Consider the following 15,366-nt stretch of genomic DNA (forward strand, 5'->3'; position numbering starts at 1 on the left):
CTAGAGATGGACCGATCCGATATTACGTATCGGTATCGGTCCGATACTGACCTAAATTACTGGATCGGATATCGGAGAAAAATAAAAAATGTAATCCGATCCATTAAATATCACGAAAGCACCTCACAAAACTTGCAACACGCCGTAACTCACCTCAGAACGTATGCATCACGTGATAGAGCAGCTGTGGCATGCAGGACCTGCACATATTCAACTCTGTATATTTTATATATTTTATTATTATTATTATTATTTTATTTTATTTTTTTACTATTTAATTTGTAAAAATGTGTATACACACACACACACACACACACACACACACACACACACACACACACGTAGGAAAATATTTAGTATACACATCTAGGAATGCATACACTATTATATATTGTACATATATTTATTAGTTTCAGGTTGGCCATTCTTGTATTTTGCTCGTTTGTGTTGTTGTGTTTGCACATCTCTGTTGCTTGTGGGGCTCGCACACAAGAATTTCACTCGCATGTGCTGTGCCAGTGTGCCTGCACATGTGATGTGACAATAAAAAGTGATTTGATTTGATTTGATTTGGTGGTCTGGATAGCATGTGGAGCTTCGCTAGCAACCTGGCATTTCATCTCCGACAAAGTTATCCCCGAGAGAAGTAAAGCAAGTGTGTAAGTCCATCTCTGAATGTTTGTAAAGCATTCCCACGTTAAGCTTAACAAGCGACTGCCTCTCGCTCTCCGGCTGCTACTTCAATCGTGAAACTGCTTAAATCAGCTGATCGGCTTTTCTGTCGCGAGTCTGTCTCTCGTTTGTTTTTGGTCCACTTTGCGCCAGAAAGAGCAAACCAGCGGCTGAACAACAGCAGCACGTTTAAGCTTGATAAGCTGTTGTTAGAATTTATTTAATATTAATTTCTACACCAGGATCTTTTTCTACGTAGCTGACGGCTGGTAACTGTGCAGGGGCGGATCTAGCAAAGTTTAGCCAGGGGGGCCGATAGGGCATTAACTGGGAAAAGGGGGCACAAAGACATACTTTTCTTTCTTATTCTCATTTAAAATGTCTAGCTTTTAATAAATAATTATCTGACACCCAAAGTTTTAATTTGATGTAAAATGAATAGAAATCAATTACTGTATATAGTGACTATTAAGTCTAATATATATACCCTAGTAAGCTATAGTACTTTTTACTTTGGGAAGGTACCATCTGTGCAGTCTGCAATTTTGTTGAAGAAAGATGTTGAATCTATTTAATATTTCTTGAAAAATAATTGATTTCTGTGCATTTTTTTTCACACTGCATCAAATTAAGGTTGATTACGTCGATTAAGCATCATGAGGTGGCGCGTGAGGGGTGGTTCCCTATTTTTTATTTATTTAATTTTGTTGTTGCTGGGAGTTGGAACCCTATTAGTTAGGTTGCTTAATATTTACGCTAAGTACTCTTTAAAATACCAGAATAGGGAGGATGGTGTAGGTCTAAGTTTATTAGATTGATCAGTATTGCTGAACTATGAAATATTTTTTTTGTATACAGGTATAACAGAATAGCTTTAGTGTAGTTGTTGTTTTAAACTTGAGTATGAACTTGCAGACTTGCAAAATGCAGCAAGATATTTTAAAAAACAGTTTTGTTGATTAAAAAACACTATATTGGATTCATATCGGTATCGGCAGATATCCAAATTTATGATATCGGTATCGGACATAAAAAAGTGGTATCGTGCCATCTCTAACCAAAACAATAACGTGGCGCACAGTGTGACGTCAAAAAAGGCGCACACCTTTGATGCTGCGTTTTCTGTTTTTCTCATCCACACGTAAATGCAAAAACTGAGTTTTCAAAAATATCCACCCTGGCCGGAGTTTTTAAAAATCTCCGTTTTCAGTGACCGAAAACGCCGTTTACGTGTGGACGAAAGGTGCAAACGTTATGTGTATTATTTGAAGAGGTGTAGGGGGGGAAAAAATTGCTAACCCTTTCCAGCCGTGACTCATCCATACTCTTTGAGTACTCTTTGAGTTGGCCCTCACGGTCCGGCCGCAGGCTCTCGATGTCAGCAGAGAGATGTGGCATGTTGGACACCCAGGCAACCGTCCGCTCATTCAGGGACGGGGTGTTCAAAGTGGACTGAGAACCCTGAAACAAGCACGTATTGGTCTAAGTAGTTAGATTCTGTCCCATGACATTTAACAGTGATTCTTGTGTATATTTTTGTTGTTTTGAAACTCACCTGCTTATTGACGACTGGCTTGAGCAGATGCTGCTGTGGCGGCTGCAGCTGTGACTGCTGAGGCTTCTTGGTGCTTTTTGTGGGCGTGTCCGTTGCCTCCTCTGCGCCTGCCGGCGGGACTTGGTTCTCTTTGGCGGAGCTCGTCTGGTACGGGAGCCCAGGAGCCGGACTGTCTGTCACCGACAGCTGCCCGTCCTGCTGCGTCTGCACCGTCGGCTGCTGCGTCTGCTGCTGCTGCTGTTGTGGCTGCTGCTGAGCCTGCCGGGATTTTGGCTGACTGCCGCTCGAGTTTGTTTCAGAAGAGTTAAGGAGGAGGTTTCTGCTCTGAGGACGGACCTTTGGAGGCGTGGAAGTGGCCGGGGTGTTAATGGACCGCTGGGACTTGAGGTGCTGGGCGGCGATGGATGTCTGGCGGACAGGATGGACTGTGGTGGGAGGCGTGGCCAAAGATGCAGGCGTGCCTGTGCCTGTGGGTGTCTGAGATGTGACGCCCATCAGGTGCTGCTGCTGAAGAGACTCCTAAGAGAAGAGGAGAATTAAAGGCAAATAATTAATAATACTCACTCAACCTTTCTGACTTATTGAACAGAGGTGCATGTGAAAACACAAAAGCAGCTGATTGGACATCAGCCTGTCTTTAACCTTTACTTTGCTCTGTATTTAATGGCTACTACCTCAGTGCCACACATATTAATTGAAACCCAGGGTTTCTGGGTTCGGCCTTCAGGTGAGTATATAACCACCAAAAGCTGATGTTTCGTTCTGACACTGGAGACATAAACACACCCGCCCCAGTTAACCCGAGAGGTGTGGATGGTCATGAATAGCCATTTAGTGCTAAAACATCAGACGTATGCATATGAATAAACAGATAGATGGAAAGGTAATGAATTCATAAAGCACTCTCCTGATTACACCATCTGCATTAATACGCAGGAGGCTTGTGATGTTTGTTCCATTAAAGCCCACGCATCAGGACAGAAATAGCTCAACTACATGACACCGTCATTAAACGCTATCATTTTACACAGATGTCATAGTAAACTTGTCACTGTGATGGATCAACAGCCCCAAAAAGCCAAAAAGTTCACTACAAGCCGTTTCATTTACATTTTTTGTAAAATGCGAGAATCTCTAAACTCTATTAAACAAATGGCAGTTTAACTTAATTGCTTTAACTCAAGTTTTCAATCTTACGACACAGACTGATTAATAACTACCCGCGTAGTATCTGCATTTCAACACTTTTTCCTGCCCTATTGACCGACCGCGAGTATCCAGCTCCGTCGAAATGAGGACACAGTGTGTGATGGATGTCAAGCGCTCTATAAAGTTCAGCAGAGCAGGCGAGTGAATGATACTTCAGTGCGTTGTCTGTAGCCTGTCAAGTACCCTTAGGTTTCTGTCGCATTTGCATATCATGCAGCTCAGGAAAGGGCCATTTAAAAAAACAAAACAAAAAAAACATTTGAGCTTTATATGCAATCTGACAATCAGTCTCAACACAGCGAAAACAAAAGTGCAAGGAGGACCTAATGGACTCCAACTGCTAATCTGAATTCAGTGACTCAGTCGAGGTGTTAAACTCACACTAAGAATAAATGGCAAGTATGTTAGGCAATTTGGCTGGGAATTACAAAAAAAACAACCAAAACAATACAGATCTTTTTTAACAGAGCTTGGCTGTGGCCGTCCTCATCACAACATGCAAAAGACGCAGTAGTGATATTTTAAATCATATATTTAGGGAATTTAAAAAAAAACAAAAAAACTTGTGCAACTGTTCTGAATCACCTCCTGTTGCTCTATATTTGCTAGGAAAGTGGGAAATTGGCAAAGCATTTATTCAAACATGGAAATACATGGAAATGCAATATATGAGGTAAAAACTGCTATATAATTCTAATGAGCTTAAAAGTCAGTGTTCGGTATGACCATGGTTATTCTTCAATGCAGCCTTAACTAACTGACAAAGCTTTATTATAATTTCTTTAATTAATCGGCATGAATAGTTCTCCAGGTTTCTTGATGGACATTCACGGCTCTTTTTGGATATCTGCTGCCTTTTATTCTGTTTTATGCCAAGATCCATGACTGACAGTGTGCCATTGTGAGTTTTTCTATCCAGGTATGCTTTTACTGCATTGGCAGTGCATTTGGGATCATGCTGAAAAATAAGGCTGGTTCCCAGATAACATTGCATGTCTATCAATTTTAACCAAATCTGCAACACCAGTGGCAGAAATGTAGCCTCAAACCATGACAGAGCCTCCACCATGTTTTACAGATGACTGTAGACCCTCATGGTTGTCACTCCCCTGAGCTCGTCCATATATAATGACGATAACTTGAACCAAAAAATTACAAATTTTTTACTCAATCGGACCTGTTGTCATTGATTTTCAGTCCAGTTGTGTAATCTGGCATACCGAAGTCTTTTTTCCATGTTTCCTTTCTTTAATAATGGCTTCTTCACAGTCACCCTTCCACTGAAACTATTTCTGATGAACAGTAGTTAAACTGAAGGCCCAGATACTTCCTTCAGGTCCTGTGTTAGCTCTCTGCTGGATATTTTCCCCGTTTCTTCAGATACTGTTCATTTTTTGCAAATAATTTTTTAGGCCTACCGCTTCTTTTTCTGTTGTCCTCTTGTTCAGTTTCCTCAGATTTTTTTTAAGGACGCACTGCACACCAAGCTAAGATATGCCAAGGTTACAGCTAATCAGTCTTTGGGAATCACCTTGTTGTTGCAAAAATATTTTGCTTTTGGGCCTGACAAATTGCGTTATCTTTGGCATTTTTCACTGATTTAAATACAGGGAACAAATGATGTGTCTATAAAAACAAAGTAACAAAATGGCAAAATATAACATTTAAATTATTTTTTTGCTAAGTTATATGTTGTGTGTAGAAAACACTGGTTTATCCCTTGAGTAAGGTGCCTTTTTATGCCTTAATGATTCATAGTTTAGAGTTAAGTGAATCACAAAAACCAAACAAAACACTCCTCCGGTTTCTTTTTCACTCATTTTCAGTTCAGTCCTTGTACCTGACCATTTTCAAAGTCCAAAGAAAGCCTGATGAAGTACCGTTCAAGACCATTTTTGAGAAAAAGTGAAAAAAAAATGAAAGTCTGGCTCCTTGGAAGCAAAAATATAAAGAAACAAAGTGTTACTCCAGACATTTGCACATTGCTGTATTACAACACAAAATGATACCCGTTTTAACAAAAATAGCCAGCATAAATGCATTGTTTATATAACTTTTATAATATAATTTTTTTAATTAATATATTCTTTTAAGAAACAAAGGGGTGCAGTACTATTTAATGCTTTAAATCTACTCTGACATCTCCAAGGAGAGCAGACGCAAAACATGCATGTAAAACAATGAAAACACTGATGACAACAGATAAAGATGGCATGAAAGGAGGAGGTTGCAAAGTGGCTTGCAGATACAACTGTTGTCAGGCTAAAGCAGCTTAAATAGTAAGTCCTCTAAGAGATTTGCTTCATATGAGATCAGAAAAATCAAAAAGCATCAGATGAGCCACCATATAATTTTTGAAAACTCAAAAAAATCCTCATATTTAAAAATTTTCCAGTCTAATTTTTTTGATGTATAGAAATGGCTGCAAATTCCTAAACAGTTAATGACATACATTTGTTAAATCCCTTGAATTAAAGCCCAAACTCTGGACTTAAATCACGTATTATGGATTGTTTAATTTAAAATCCACTGTAGCTGTCTTCAGAAGCAAACTGCAAAAATGTAGTCACTGTCCCTATACATATGAGCCTAACTGTATATGTTTTGCTGTTATTTATGAAACCCAAAGAAACATCAAACTTTCTTATTCTATGTGTCAGGAAAAATTAGACTCCTACCTGAACCTGCAGCGACAGCTGGTGCCAGGCATAGTCATTGCTCTGATTCTGCCGGGTGAAATCATCACTGTAGCTGTGTGAGTGGACGATGCTCGGCTGTACCAGACTGCTCTGTGACTGCAGGGCGGACAAGTCCTCGCTGCGAGAGAAAGCACTGTTGCCAAAGGCCGGTGGGTAGTCGTGATGGCCATTCTCAGGCTCAGGGGCGAGGAGAAGAGGAGGGGGAGGCTGGGCCGACTGAGCCGGGGAGTTCTGGGCGGCCAGATGGAATAGTGGGTTCTGGAAAGACAGGGGGAAGTGCATAGCTGCTGCTGCCTGCTGCTGTTGCTGAGAGATGGATTCGGTCGGGCCCCCTACATGACCCATCTGGCTTATTCTCAGACCAGAGCCCGCTGAACCACTCGGCAAATGCCCGCCCATACGAAGAGGACCGCCGAGGTTCCCAAAGCTGTGGCCGAGACCTGCGATGGAGGCCTGAGAGGAGGTGAGCATGTCTCCCACAGAGTTCAGGTTGGAAATGCTGTTCATACGAGAGTCCTGAAGGTCCATCATAGACACACTTTTGTTTACACTGTGGACCTGAGAGACAGAAGAAAACAATACAGCACCAAAGAGAAGCATAGATACTAATAAATAGCTTTTTTTGGCTCATGGCAAAGAAAATATATGCCTATATGTTGTTTTTAGGATGACCATCTGTCAAGATGGGAAAAACAGCTCTGGGACCAATCTGAAGCTCATAGATATGGTTACTAATGTGGACTGTCCCTTTTAAATAACGAACAACCAACCAATTTGTTGTCCGACATGGGACGCCACTGACTGTTAACAGGGTCTGAATTTCTCAGACTCTAATAGAGTCATTAGTGGTTTGTTGTTTATCCTGGGTGGTATGAACAAGTGTGGCAGTCTGGCATCCATGAAAAAAAAGATTTTTGAAATTTATCACACATGCAAGGTGACTGACCCACAGTACCTTCGGATCAGGTTCTGTGATGTCCGAGCTGCTCGTGCAGTACGCAGGGCTTGATCGAGCCAGGGGTGGGCGGGTCACATAGAACACTTCCCTCGACGAACGAAGGTCGCGTTCAGCGTGCCGCCTCATGTTCAGGTTAGACGTGAGGGATTCTACAGCTGACACTCCAGTAGTGGGGGACGGCAGGCGAGAGATGTCTATTGAACTAAAGAAAAAATAAACAGACACCTTACCAAAGAGCTCCATCAAGATATTTCTGCTCATTATCTTCGATTATCCCATTTGATTGTCATGTGGCTTTGGCTCAGGTGGTAGAGCAGTTCAGCAGTCCAGCAACTGCAGAGCTGGCAATTTTTTTTCCTTGATACAAAGGAGGTATTTTAATATTGTAACCCCTGTTTATTGCTTGTATTGATTTAAACTGATATATATATATATATATATATATATATATATATATATATATATATATATATATATATATATATATATATATATATATATATATATATATAAATAAATCTGAATAATCAGATAAATAGCTTAAATTTTTTCCAAAGTGTAGCAGTCGAATTTGAAATCGCACATTTGAAACTAAATAAAAGTGCGTTTTTCAGTAGTGAGTGATCCAGCAGGGTAGAATGGGTGACACACAAAATGAACTCTATAACCATAATTTCCACACCCCATCTGAAGTACAAAAAAAATAAATAAATAAACACTGTATACGTAGGGAGTATTTATGGGAAAAGTCTTAGTTTTCGATTTTGGCGGACTGATTTTATTTTCCTACTAGACACTAGAGGCCTTGTAGCAAGTCATGCATTACAACTATGAGAGTACAGTATACACTATAGAAAAAAAAACAATTATCTAATCCGACGAATGATTTCTGTCAGTGTGATACCTCTTGGAGTTAACGCCGGCAGGTGTGTCATTCCTGATGTTGACTTTCCAGGTGTTTCATCACTGTCCTCTTAAATTTGCAATGAGCAGATTTTAAATGAATTTTTACAGTTTTAGTTCTGGTCTCGTCCCTAACAAATAAAATGTTTGGTAAGGTGAATTTAATTGCAGTCATTGTGGAGGAATTTGGGCCCACTCTTTTGAAGTTTGCAGGCATTTCTTCATGCACGGCTCTTTTAAGGTCTCATCACAGCATTTCAGTCTGATTAAGGTCTGGACTCTCTTAGAGATTCACTGCTCTGCTTAGTGTTCATTGTTATGTTGCATGACCCAATTTCGTTTTCAAATCTAGAATATTTTGGTATACAGACGAGTTCATGGTTCACTGACTGCAAGGTGCCCAGGACATGTGTCCACAGGACAAACCCAAATCATCACCACTCCACTGTCGTGCTTAACAGTTGGTATGAGGTTCTTTTTGCAGAGATGCTGTGTTTGGTTTTCTCCAAATGTGGGGCTGTGCATTACATTTAAACATCTCATTCTGGTCTCATCAGTCAAAAGGACATTTTCTTGTTCTTGCTCAATCTTTTTCTAATTGTACTGTCATGAATTTTAACATTTGACATGCTAACTGAGGCCTGTAGACACTAAGATGTAACTTTTTGTTTTGTTCTTTGTGCAGAGAAACTAAAAATAAGTTTCCAGCATTGCGTTTAACACACACCTGAATGCTCCAGACCAACAAACTTTCATAAAGCTGATCACACTTGCTGATAATCAGTCAATCAGGTACCTTTGATTAGCAGCAGCTGACTGCTACTTACCCTCCTGTGTAAGCAGTAAGGGTGTACTTATTGCACAGTCATGTGCAAATGTTCTTTTCACATGACTGCACTTTGCGTTTAACAAACACAAAATATGCGCCACAAAATGTAATCACTGTTATTCACGTTAAAGGGCCATTTAGACAGGCAGTCATGGCACAACAGTCTCTTGACAATCTGACAGCGCTAGCATGAATGAAAGCACACAGGGAAAAAAGCTTAGGCAGGAGAGTCTGGGAACAGATGGTGCCCACATTTACTGATTGATAAAATACTTTAAAAGCCTGAAGAGGTGCATTAGCATTAGCATTAGAGGCTCTTAGAAATACACCCGTGTAGTCCTGAGCTAATAAAAACTCTCTTATTATGTATTCTTGGCCTTTTTATGTGTTGTCGCTAATTACACCCTTGTGAAACTGTCTTTATGTGGGTTGAGTGAGCATAATATATATTGTCTTGATAGAGTCACAGCGGGGACTGATCCTGCTGTGGCTTTGTTCCCTTTGGGTGTATGCAAATATATTTTCATGTCCAGAATCGCTGGCAAGAAAAAACACAAACACAAGAAGGTACCTGTTTAAGTCACGCATCATAAGACTTTGGAAATCAGAGGACATAAGACGATTGAAGGACGGGCGGGAGAAGAGTCTGTCCTTCGGTCGGTCCGGCTGGTGATTTGTCGGCATGTGAAGCTGCGGGTTCCTCAGAGCGACGCTGATGTCGTTCAGCAGTCGAGGCAGGGGTCCAAGTTTGAGTATAGCATCCTGCAGAACGGACAGGTTTTCAAAATCAAGAATAGACAAAAAGCTCAAATGGTTGCAAACAGCAGTTCCCACACTCTTTTTTATTTTCCCGCTGCCGGCTATTTTATTGACCATGTTTTAGCAGCACTGCCAACTGGGAGAAAGATCCAACCGGAAAAAAGACGAGATAAAAAGGTAAAAGGAATTATCTTGTGTATTGATGAGCTAGGTTTTAATTCATTATACTGCTGGTGAAGGCTTGACAGGGAGTGATTTTAAAAAAGGGCGCAGAGACAGGAAATTGCCATACAAATATTTTAAAGCTATAATAAATATTTATTAGAGATTCAATGAAACTGACTCATATTCTACTTTATTAAACATGCAGCCAGTCCACACATCACATCAGTCTTTTGGGGGTTTTTAATCGTGTGTTCCAGCTTTCATTTATAACTTGCATCCTTTCACTCAGGGGTCTTATTGACAGCTCCATTCAGCTAGCTAACTATCAGGAAATTGAGCATTGCACAATTCCTGACATGTTTACGGATTCAGAGGGCCACCACAGGGCGAGAGGTGGACAGATGACAAGTCTTGTAGGGCTAACACACAAAGATAGACAACAATTCATGCTCATATTCACACATATGGCCAGTTCACTTAACCCGATGCATGTCTGTGGACTGTGAGAGGAAGTTGGAGTTTAATTATAAAACCAATTATATCTCAGTTTTTAGAAAGCTGATTGCTCTCCTGTGTTTGTCAGAAAACTATGGTTCACTTTCCACTAACAACAACTTTCAAACAGACACTAAATGTTTATTTGAACTCATCGAGTTATTCCACCTACCTTGCTAAGCTGGCCCATGACTTCCCACAGTAAGCTGTGGAGCATGGATAACTCTCTTCCGAGGTCAATGTAGCCCTCGAACCCTCCTGCGTTTCCTCCAGTGTCCAAATTGGAAATCTCATAGAGAAACTGCTGCATGGAGCCCCACTCCATTTCCAGGAACTCATTCATGAAATACATGTATTCCTCCTTGGGTCCAAATCTGCACACACATCACAGGCAACATTTGTAGGACACGTGAAGACAAGAGATGAATTTGGAAACACGCTGCGCGCTCTGTTAGCGGATCTAAAGCGTAGGGTTTGAGCTGTTACAGTTTTATATGAAATACACTCAAAAGGCTCGTTGACTTTCTTGTTGTTCTGTAATTCTGATATTATGAGTGTGTTACAGCACGCTGCACCAAATAATGCGCAAATCACTTAACTCTAATGTTTAAATAAATGCAAATGTTGTATTTTATGTTTGCAACATGTGTCAAAAGAGCCAGGACAGGGGTATGTTTACCACTACATTGCATCACTTTTTTCTTATAACGGCACACTGTGAGCATTTGCTAACCATTTTCCTATTCTTGCTTGATGTAGGAATTCAGCTGCTCAGCAAGTCAGAGCACCTTTGTAGCATTTTTCATTTTGAAATGCATCAAATGTTCTCAGCGGGTGACGAGTCTGGACTGCAATCACCGGTTTTGCAACTGGATTCTTGTACTACAGAGCCATGCTGCTCTAATGCTCTAATACATGCTTAATGTGTTTTGTCATTGTCTTATTGTAAAAAAAATAAATTAATAATATTCAAACAAACAAAAACTAGACCTTCCCTAAAAAGATTATATCTGAATGGTAGCATGGGTTTGCTCCCAAAAGCTGCATGTAGCATTCAGGAAGCTTTTACAGAAGTGTACTATTTCACCCCCATACCATCACGGATGCTGGCTTTTTAACTTTATACCAAAACCAAGACTCTCTCTTTTGGCTTCTTTCATAGTTTCCAAAAAAAAGTTTTTAATCAGACCACATGACAGTTTTCTTCTTTGTCTCATTTATGTTTTCCCTTTAATTGGTGCAGTTAATGACGGATTAAGACACCTCAACATGTGTATCAATAAAGATGTGGTTTAACGACCATTGCAATTGGTTCCGAGTTTTTCCGAGCGTAGCTTCAGTAAGTAAACTGGAAGTTCTGGAAGTGGGCCGGAAACCCCTCCCTTCAGGAAAGAAAAAAAAGGGTTACCCTTAATAGGCAACCAAGCGGGAAAGAGCTAACATGTGTTTGTGGATGCATAGATGTTTAGAGCAGGGGTATCAAACATAAGGCCCGAGGGCCAGAATTGGCCCAGCACAGGCTGAAATCCAGCCCACTGGGCACTGATGGAAAATGTCAAGGAAAGCATAAATTTTGGACTTTTACATGTATTTTAATAGGTTTTACAGCTTTATCCACTGATAGAGACCATCCCAGGGTCTCAGAGTGATTTAGTAGAGGTAAAAAATTAAATGAGAGAAAAGTCCAAAAATTTAAATAAAAAATTTCCCGGAGGTCTTTTGTTTTATTTTGTATTTTACAGTGTGTCCACTTTTTTTTCTTTTAAGTGATTTTTAAATTTTCTGTTTCATAATTATAGGGCAGTCTGGGGAATTAACTACTAAAGCTTTTTCTGTAATTTTTCATATTTATTTCTTACATTTTAAGCCCAAACAAGCATACTGATTTATTTTAATTTACTACAGCAGCATCTCGTTATCGTGTAGAAAAACTGAGATGTGCTGTTGAAATTGCAGTGCTTGTTCTTATATCAAGATATATCAGGGATTAAATCTGTAGTTAAACTTCATTACACTGACAGAAAGGGGAGTTTTACTGGTCTTGAATGAAAGTGTGCTGTATGTGGCGCACGATATAAAATGAATTTGACATCCCTGGTTGTTGAGTGTAGTGACAGAATCACAGTTTTTAATGTTGCATTAGTTGGTGACCTTAAACCTCACAGAAGGAGATTTCCCTTGTTTCTCTGAACCTTTTAAAACATTTTATACAGTAGACATATTAAATACCTAAATTCTTATTTTAACTCAACAAACACTACTGTTAAATGATTTTACTTTGTATCTTATTACAAAAGTGTTCTGATCCAGCTTTGTTTAAACCATGTTGCTGGCATCAAATTTTAATAAGTACAAGAACTGAAGATATTCTGCTTGATCGCCTGATTTTCAGTACGCTCGGTCCAGACTGGTCAGCCTTACGTATGTCGTATTACGAGCCTGCCTGTTTCATGGATGCACAACAAAGCACAGCAGGCAAATAGTCGCTCACACACCCACAGCCACACGCTATAAGCAGCCAGGTGTTGTTACAGTTTGGCTGTAGCCATTAGCACGTTCTTCACTCTGAGCGAGAAGTTCAGTAAGCAAGTAAACAGCGAGGGATCATCATAAAAATGTTCAAAACAACAAACATAATTACACACCTAATCAAACCCCCGGTGAACTTAGACATCTTAAAGACACTAATGAAGGCAAAGCAGCTAAAGCTAATGCTATCCAGAGCATTAGCTTTAGCTAAGGCAGCCACAAGCTAGCACTCTCGGTATGAGCGAAGGATCAAAGCAGTTTTGAAGAAAATTATGGAGGCAAGTGAGGAGGAGAAAAGGGTGGATTTTTATTGTTATATGAATATGTTGCACACACACTTTAAAAACTTATAACAGGAATCCTAGTGTGCACTTTAAGACACTCCAAATTAATGGCCTGCAATTTTCTGATCAAGTGCACCTGAAAATATTTGTACTGGATTAGTTCATAACTAAGGTCTCTTCAAAGATACTCTTTTATATAAAATGTGATTGGCTACTTTTGATGTTTTATTATATGTACGTGTGGAATTAAAAACTCGGAGTATGACTGGAAGAAATTACTTTCATTATCTCAGTGTCACCAAAGTGAGTCTCTTTTATCAGAGTGTTGTTTTGATTTTTTTTCTGTAACTTGTTTGACAAAAAAGTGCCCATCCAGAAGGTTAAGTTTAATCAGTTAATTGTTTCAGGTCTGTAACTGTTAGAAGGGATAATTAAGAATAAGCCTGAGTTTCATCTTAAAAGTTATTTTTGGTATAACAGGTGTGACCTTGAGAGCACATCCTAAACAGTTCTTTAAAGCCGTCAAATAAATTACCACTGTGTGCGATTTTGATGTCCTAATCACAGGGGCCTAGTTACACCAGGGGAATTCGTTATGATGTTCAAGACAGTTCTTTGAGTGCAGAGCGGTGGCTCAGAGTTCAACGTCGGTGAGTAACAGCTTATAACCTGGCAGTCAAAACTGCAAATCTCTATTTGCATGATGTCAGTCTGTGACACCCATCCCACCTAGCACAAGTGTCAGACGCCTGCAGATTTAAAACTGAACTGAATCAAATGAGTGTAACGTCACAGCTGGCGTAAGAGGGCAGGTGAATACAGACACTCACTTGCTGAAGCTGGCCAGGTTCTGCATCACCTTGGCTATGAGCGTGAGTGTGCGGGACGTGCGTTCAGCGGGATACTCCTGCATTAAGTTGAACAGGGAGGGTGACATGATGGCTGGGCACATGAAGCGAAGAAACAGAGAGGAGCTGATGAGGCTGTCAGCGAGATCCTCTCTTCCGCGCTCAGCACATCTGGCTCTCCATGAGGCAAAAACTTCTTTCAGCTCCCGGGGAAATATGCTGAAACAAGAACATGATTTTATTTCCCACTGTCAGGGAGAACAGCAAGACAAAATGCTATAGCTTATGCGAAACCCTTGGGAATTCAAGGTCAGGAGACTTAAAACATACAGAAAAGAGCAGTTTTCCTTGCTCAAAACAATGTATTTGTTCAGGGTTTATTTTAATAATTCAGTTTCTTTTCCTCAGTTTAAAAAATGTTTAATATCCTTTTTAACTGACTTCTACTTAATTCTGCAGCTTTCAAGGAAATTGAGAACATGACTCGTCTGGGCAAAATGTACGGCAGACTGAAAGTTTCAGTCCTCTGTTACTTTCAGGCACCAATTAATATGCAATGAGAACAGTTCTGCACATACAGAGCTTTCTGAGGGCACAAGACTGACCAGAGAGAGTTGATAATCTTGCAGAGTAGGAGCTCGCAGCACATTCGAAGGTTGGCTTGATGGTCAGCGAGGACTGATGGTGGGACACGCATGGGGTCCACCTCGCAGTTCTCCTCAGACTCATATAAGGCTCGAATAAAGTCACCTACAAAATGTAGATTACGTAGTCTTTACTTTTATAGGAAAAAAAAAACTATATACAAAAAGAAGCTGCAATGACAACTGAACCTGCACACAACTGCACATACTGTACATTTGTTTCCTTTTCCCTAGAAAATGGCGCAACTAAAGTAAATAAATGTAAAACTGTGAATATAACACTGCTTTAATAATGGCTGAATCTTAAAAACATAAATATAAAATATGCATAGTTTTTACTTTACAGATTGTTTTATAAATGCAGAGGAGTATTTCAAGGATTAATAAAAGTGGTGCTGCACGCACACACAGAGATGCACAGCTTAAATTCTCACCATTCTTCATTTAAATAATGAAAAATAGGATGAAAGTGGAGATGTCTAAATGTGTTTGATTTTAGCTAGTTTTTATAAAAAGAAAATCAGCTAGTCTAACTAGACTTGCATTAGTTACACTTGTCTTACACCGGACACCCCATTCATTTGTATTTTGAGATGTAAGCTAACAAAAAATACATTTGCATTTAATGTTGTGCCACAGAAATCCTATTAAAATATAATTTGTCTCTGCTGATGCGACAGACTATTTTTCATAGAGACTGCATTTCTGAAATTGAGCCACGACAAACGGGAGTAATTGTGCATGTCACAAAAACAAGCACAACATCAAACAATGGCACAATCGGTTACACTAAATGCCAGATGCTACTTATGCATGA

General features: G+C 39.9%; 1 protein-coding gene across 1 annotated transcript in view; it reads right to left on the bottom strand.

Moving 5' to 3' along the window:
• LOC146609673 (ras/Rap GTPase-activating protein SynGAP-like) overlaps window positions 1-15,366 on the bottom strand; it is a 54,077-nt gene that overhangs the window by 10,058 nt on the left and 28,653 nt on the right. Inside the window, exons 9-16 of the mRNA XM_085346965.1 lie at window positions 14,511-14,655; window positions 13,888-14,124; window positions 10,417-10,618; window positions 9,397-9,587; window positions 7,091-7,295; window positions 6,115-6,693; window positions 2,228-2,746; window positions 1,972-2,133 (exon numbers count right to left, since the gene is read on the bottom strand). Coding sequence (XP_085203091.1) covers window positions 1,972-2,133; window positions 2,228-2,746; window positions 6,115-6,693; window positions 7,091-7,295; window positions 9,397-9,587; window positions 10,417-10,618; window positions 13,888-14,124; window positions 14,511-14,655 — 2,240 coding nt within the window. The remainder of the gene's footprint in view (window positions 1-1,971; window positions 2,134-2,227; window positions 2,747-6,114; window positions 6,694-7,090; window positions 7,296-9,396; window positions 9,588-10,416; window positions 10,619-13,887; window positions 14,125-14,510; window positions 14,656-15,366) is intronic.

This window comes from Diplotaxodon limnothrissa, linkage group LG22 (genome assembly GCF_057381915.1).
Source record: "Diplotaxodon limnothrissa isolate DT_005_m linkage group LG22, D_limnothrissa_male_GT1.1, whole genome shotgun sequence".
In the NCBI taxonomy this organism is placed as follows: domain Eukaryota; kingdom Metazoa; phylum Chordata; class Actinopteri; order Cichliformes; family Cichlidae; genus Diplotaxodon; species Diplotaxodon limnothrissa.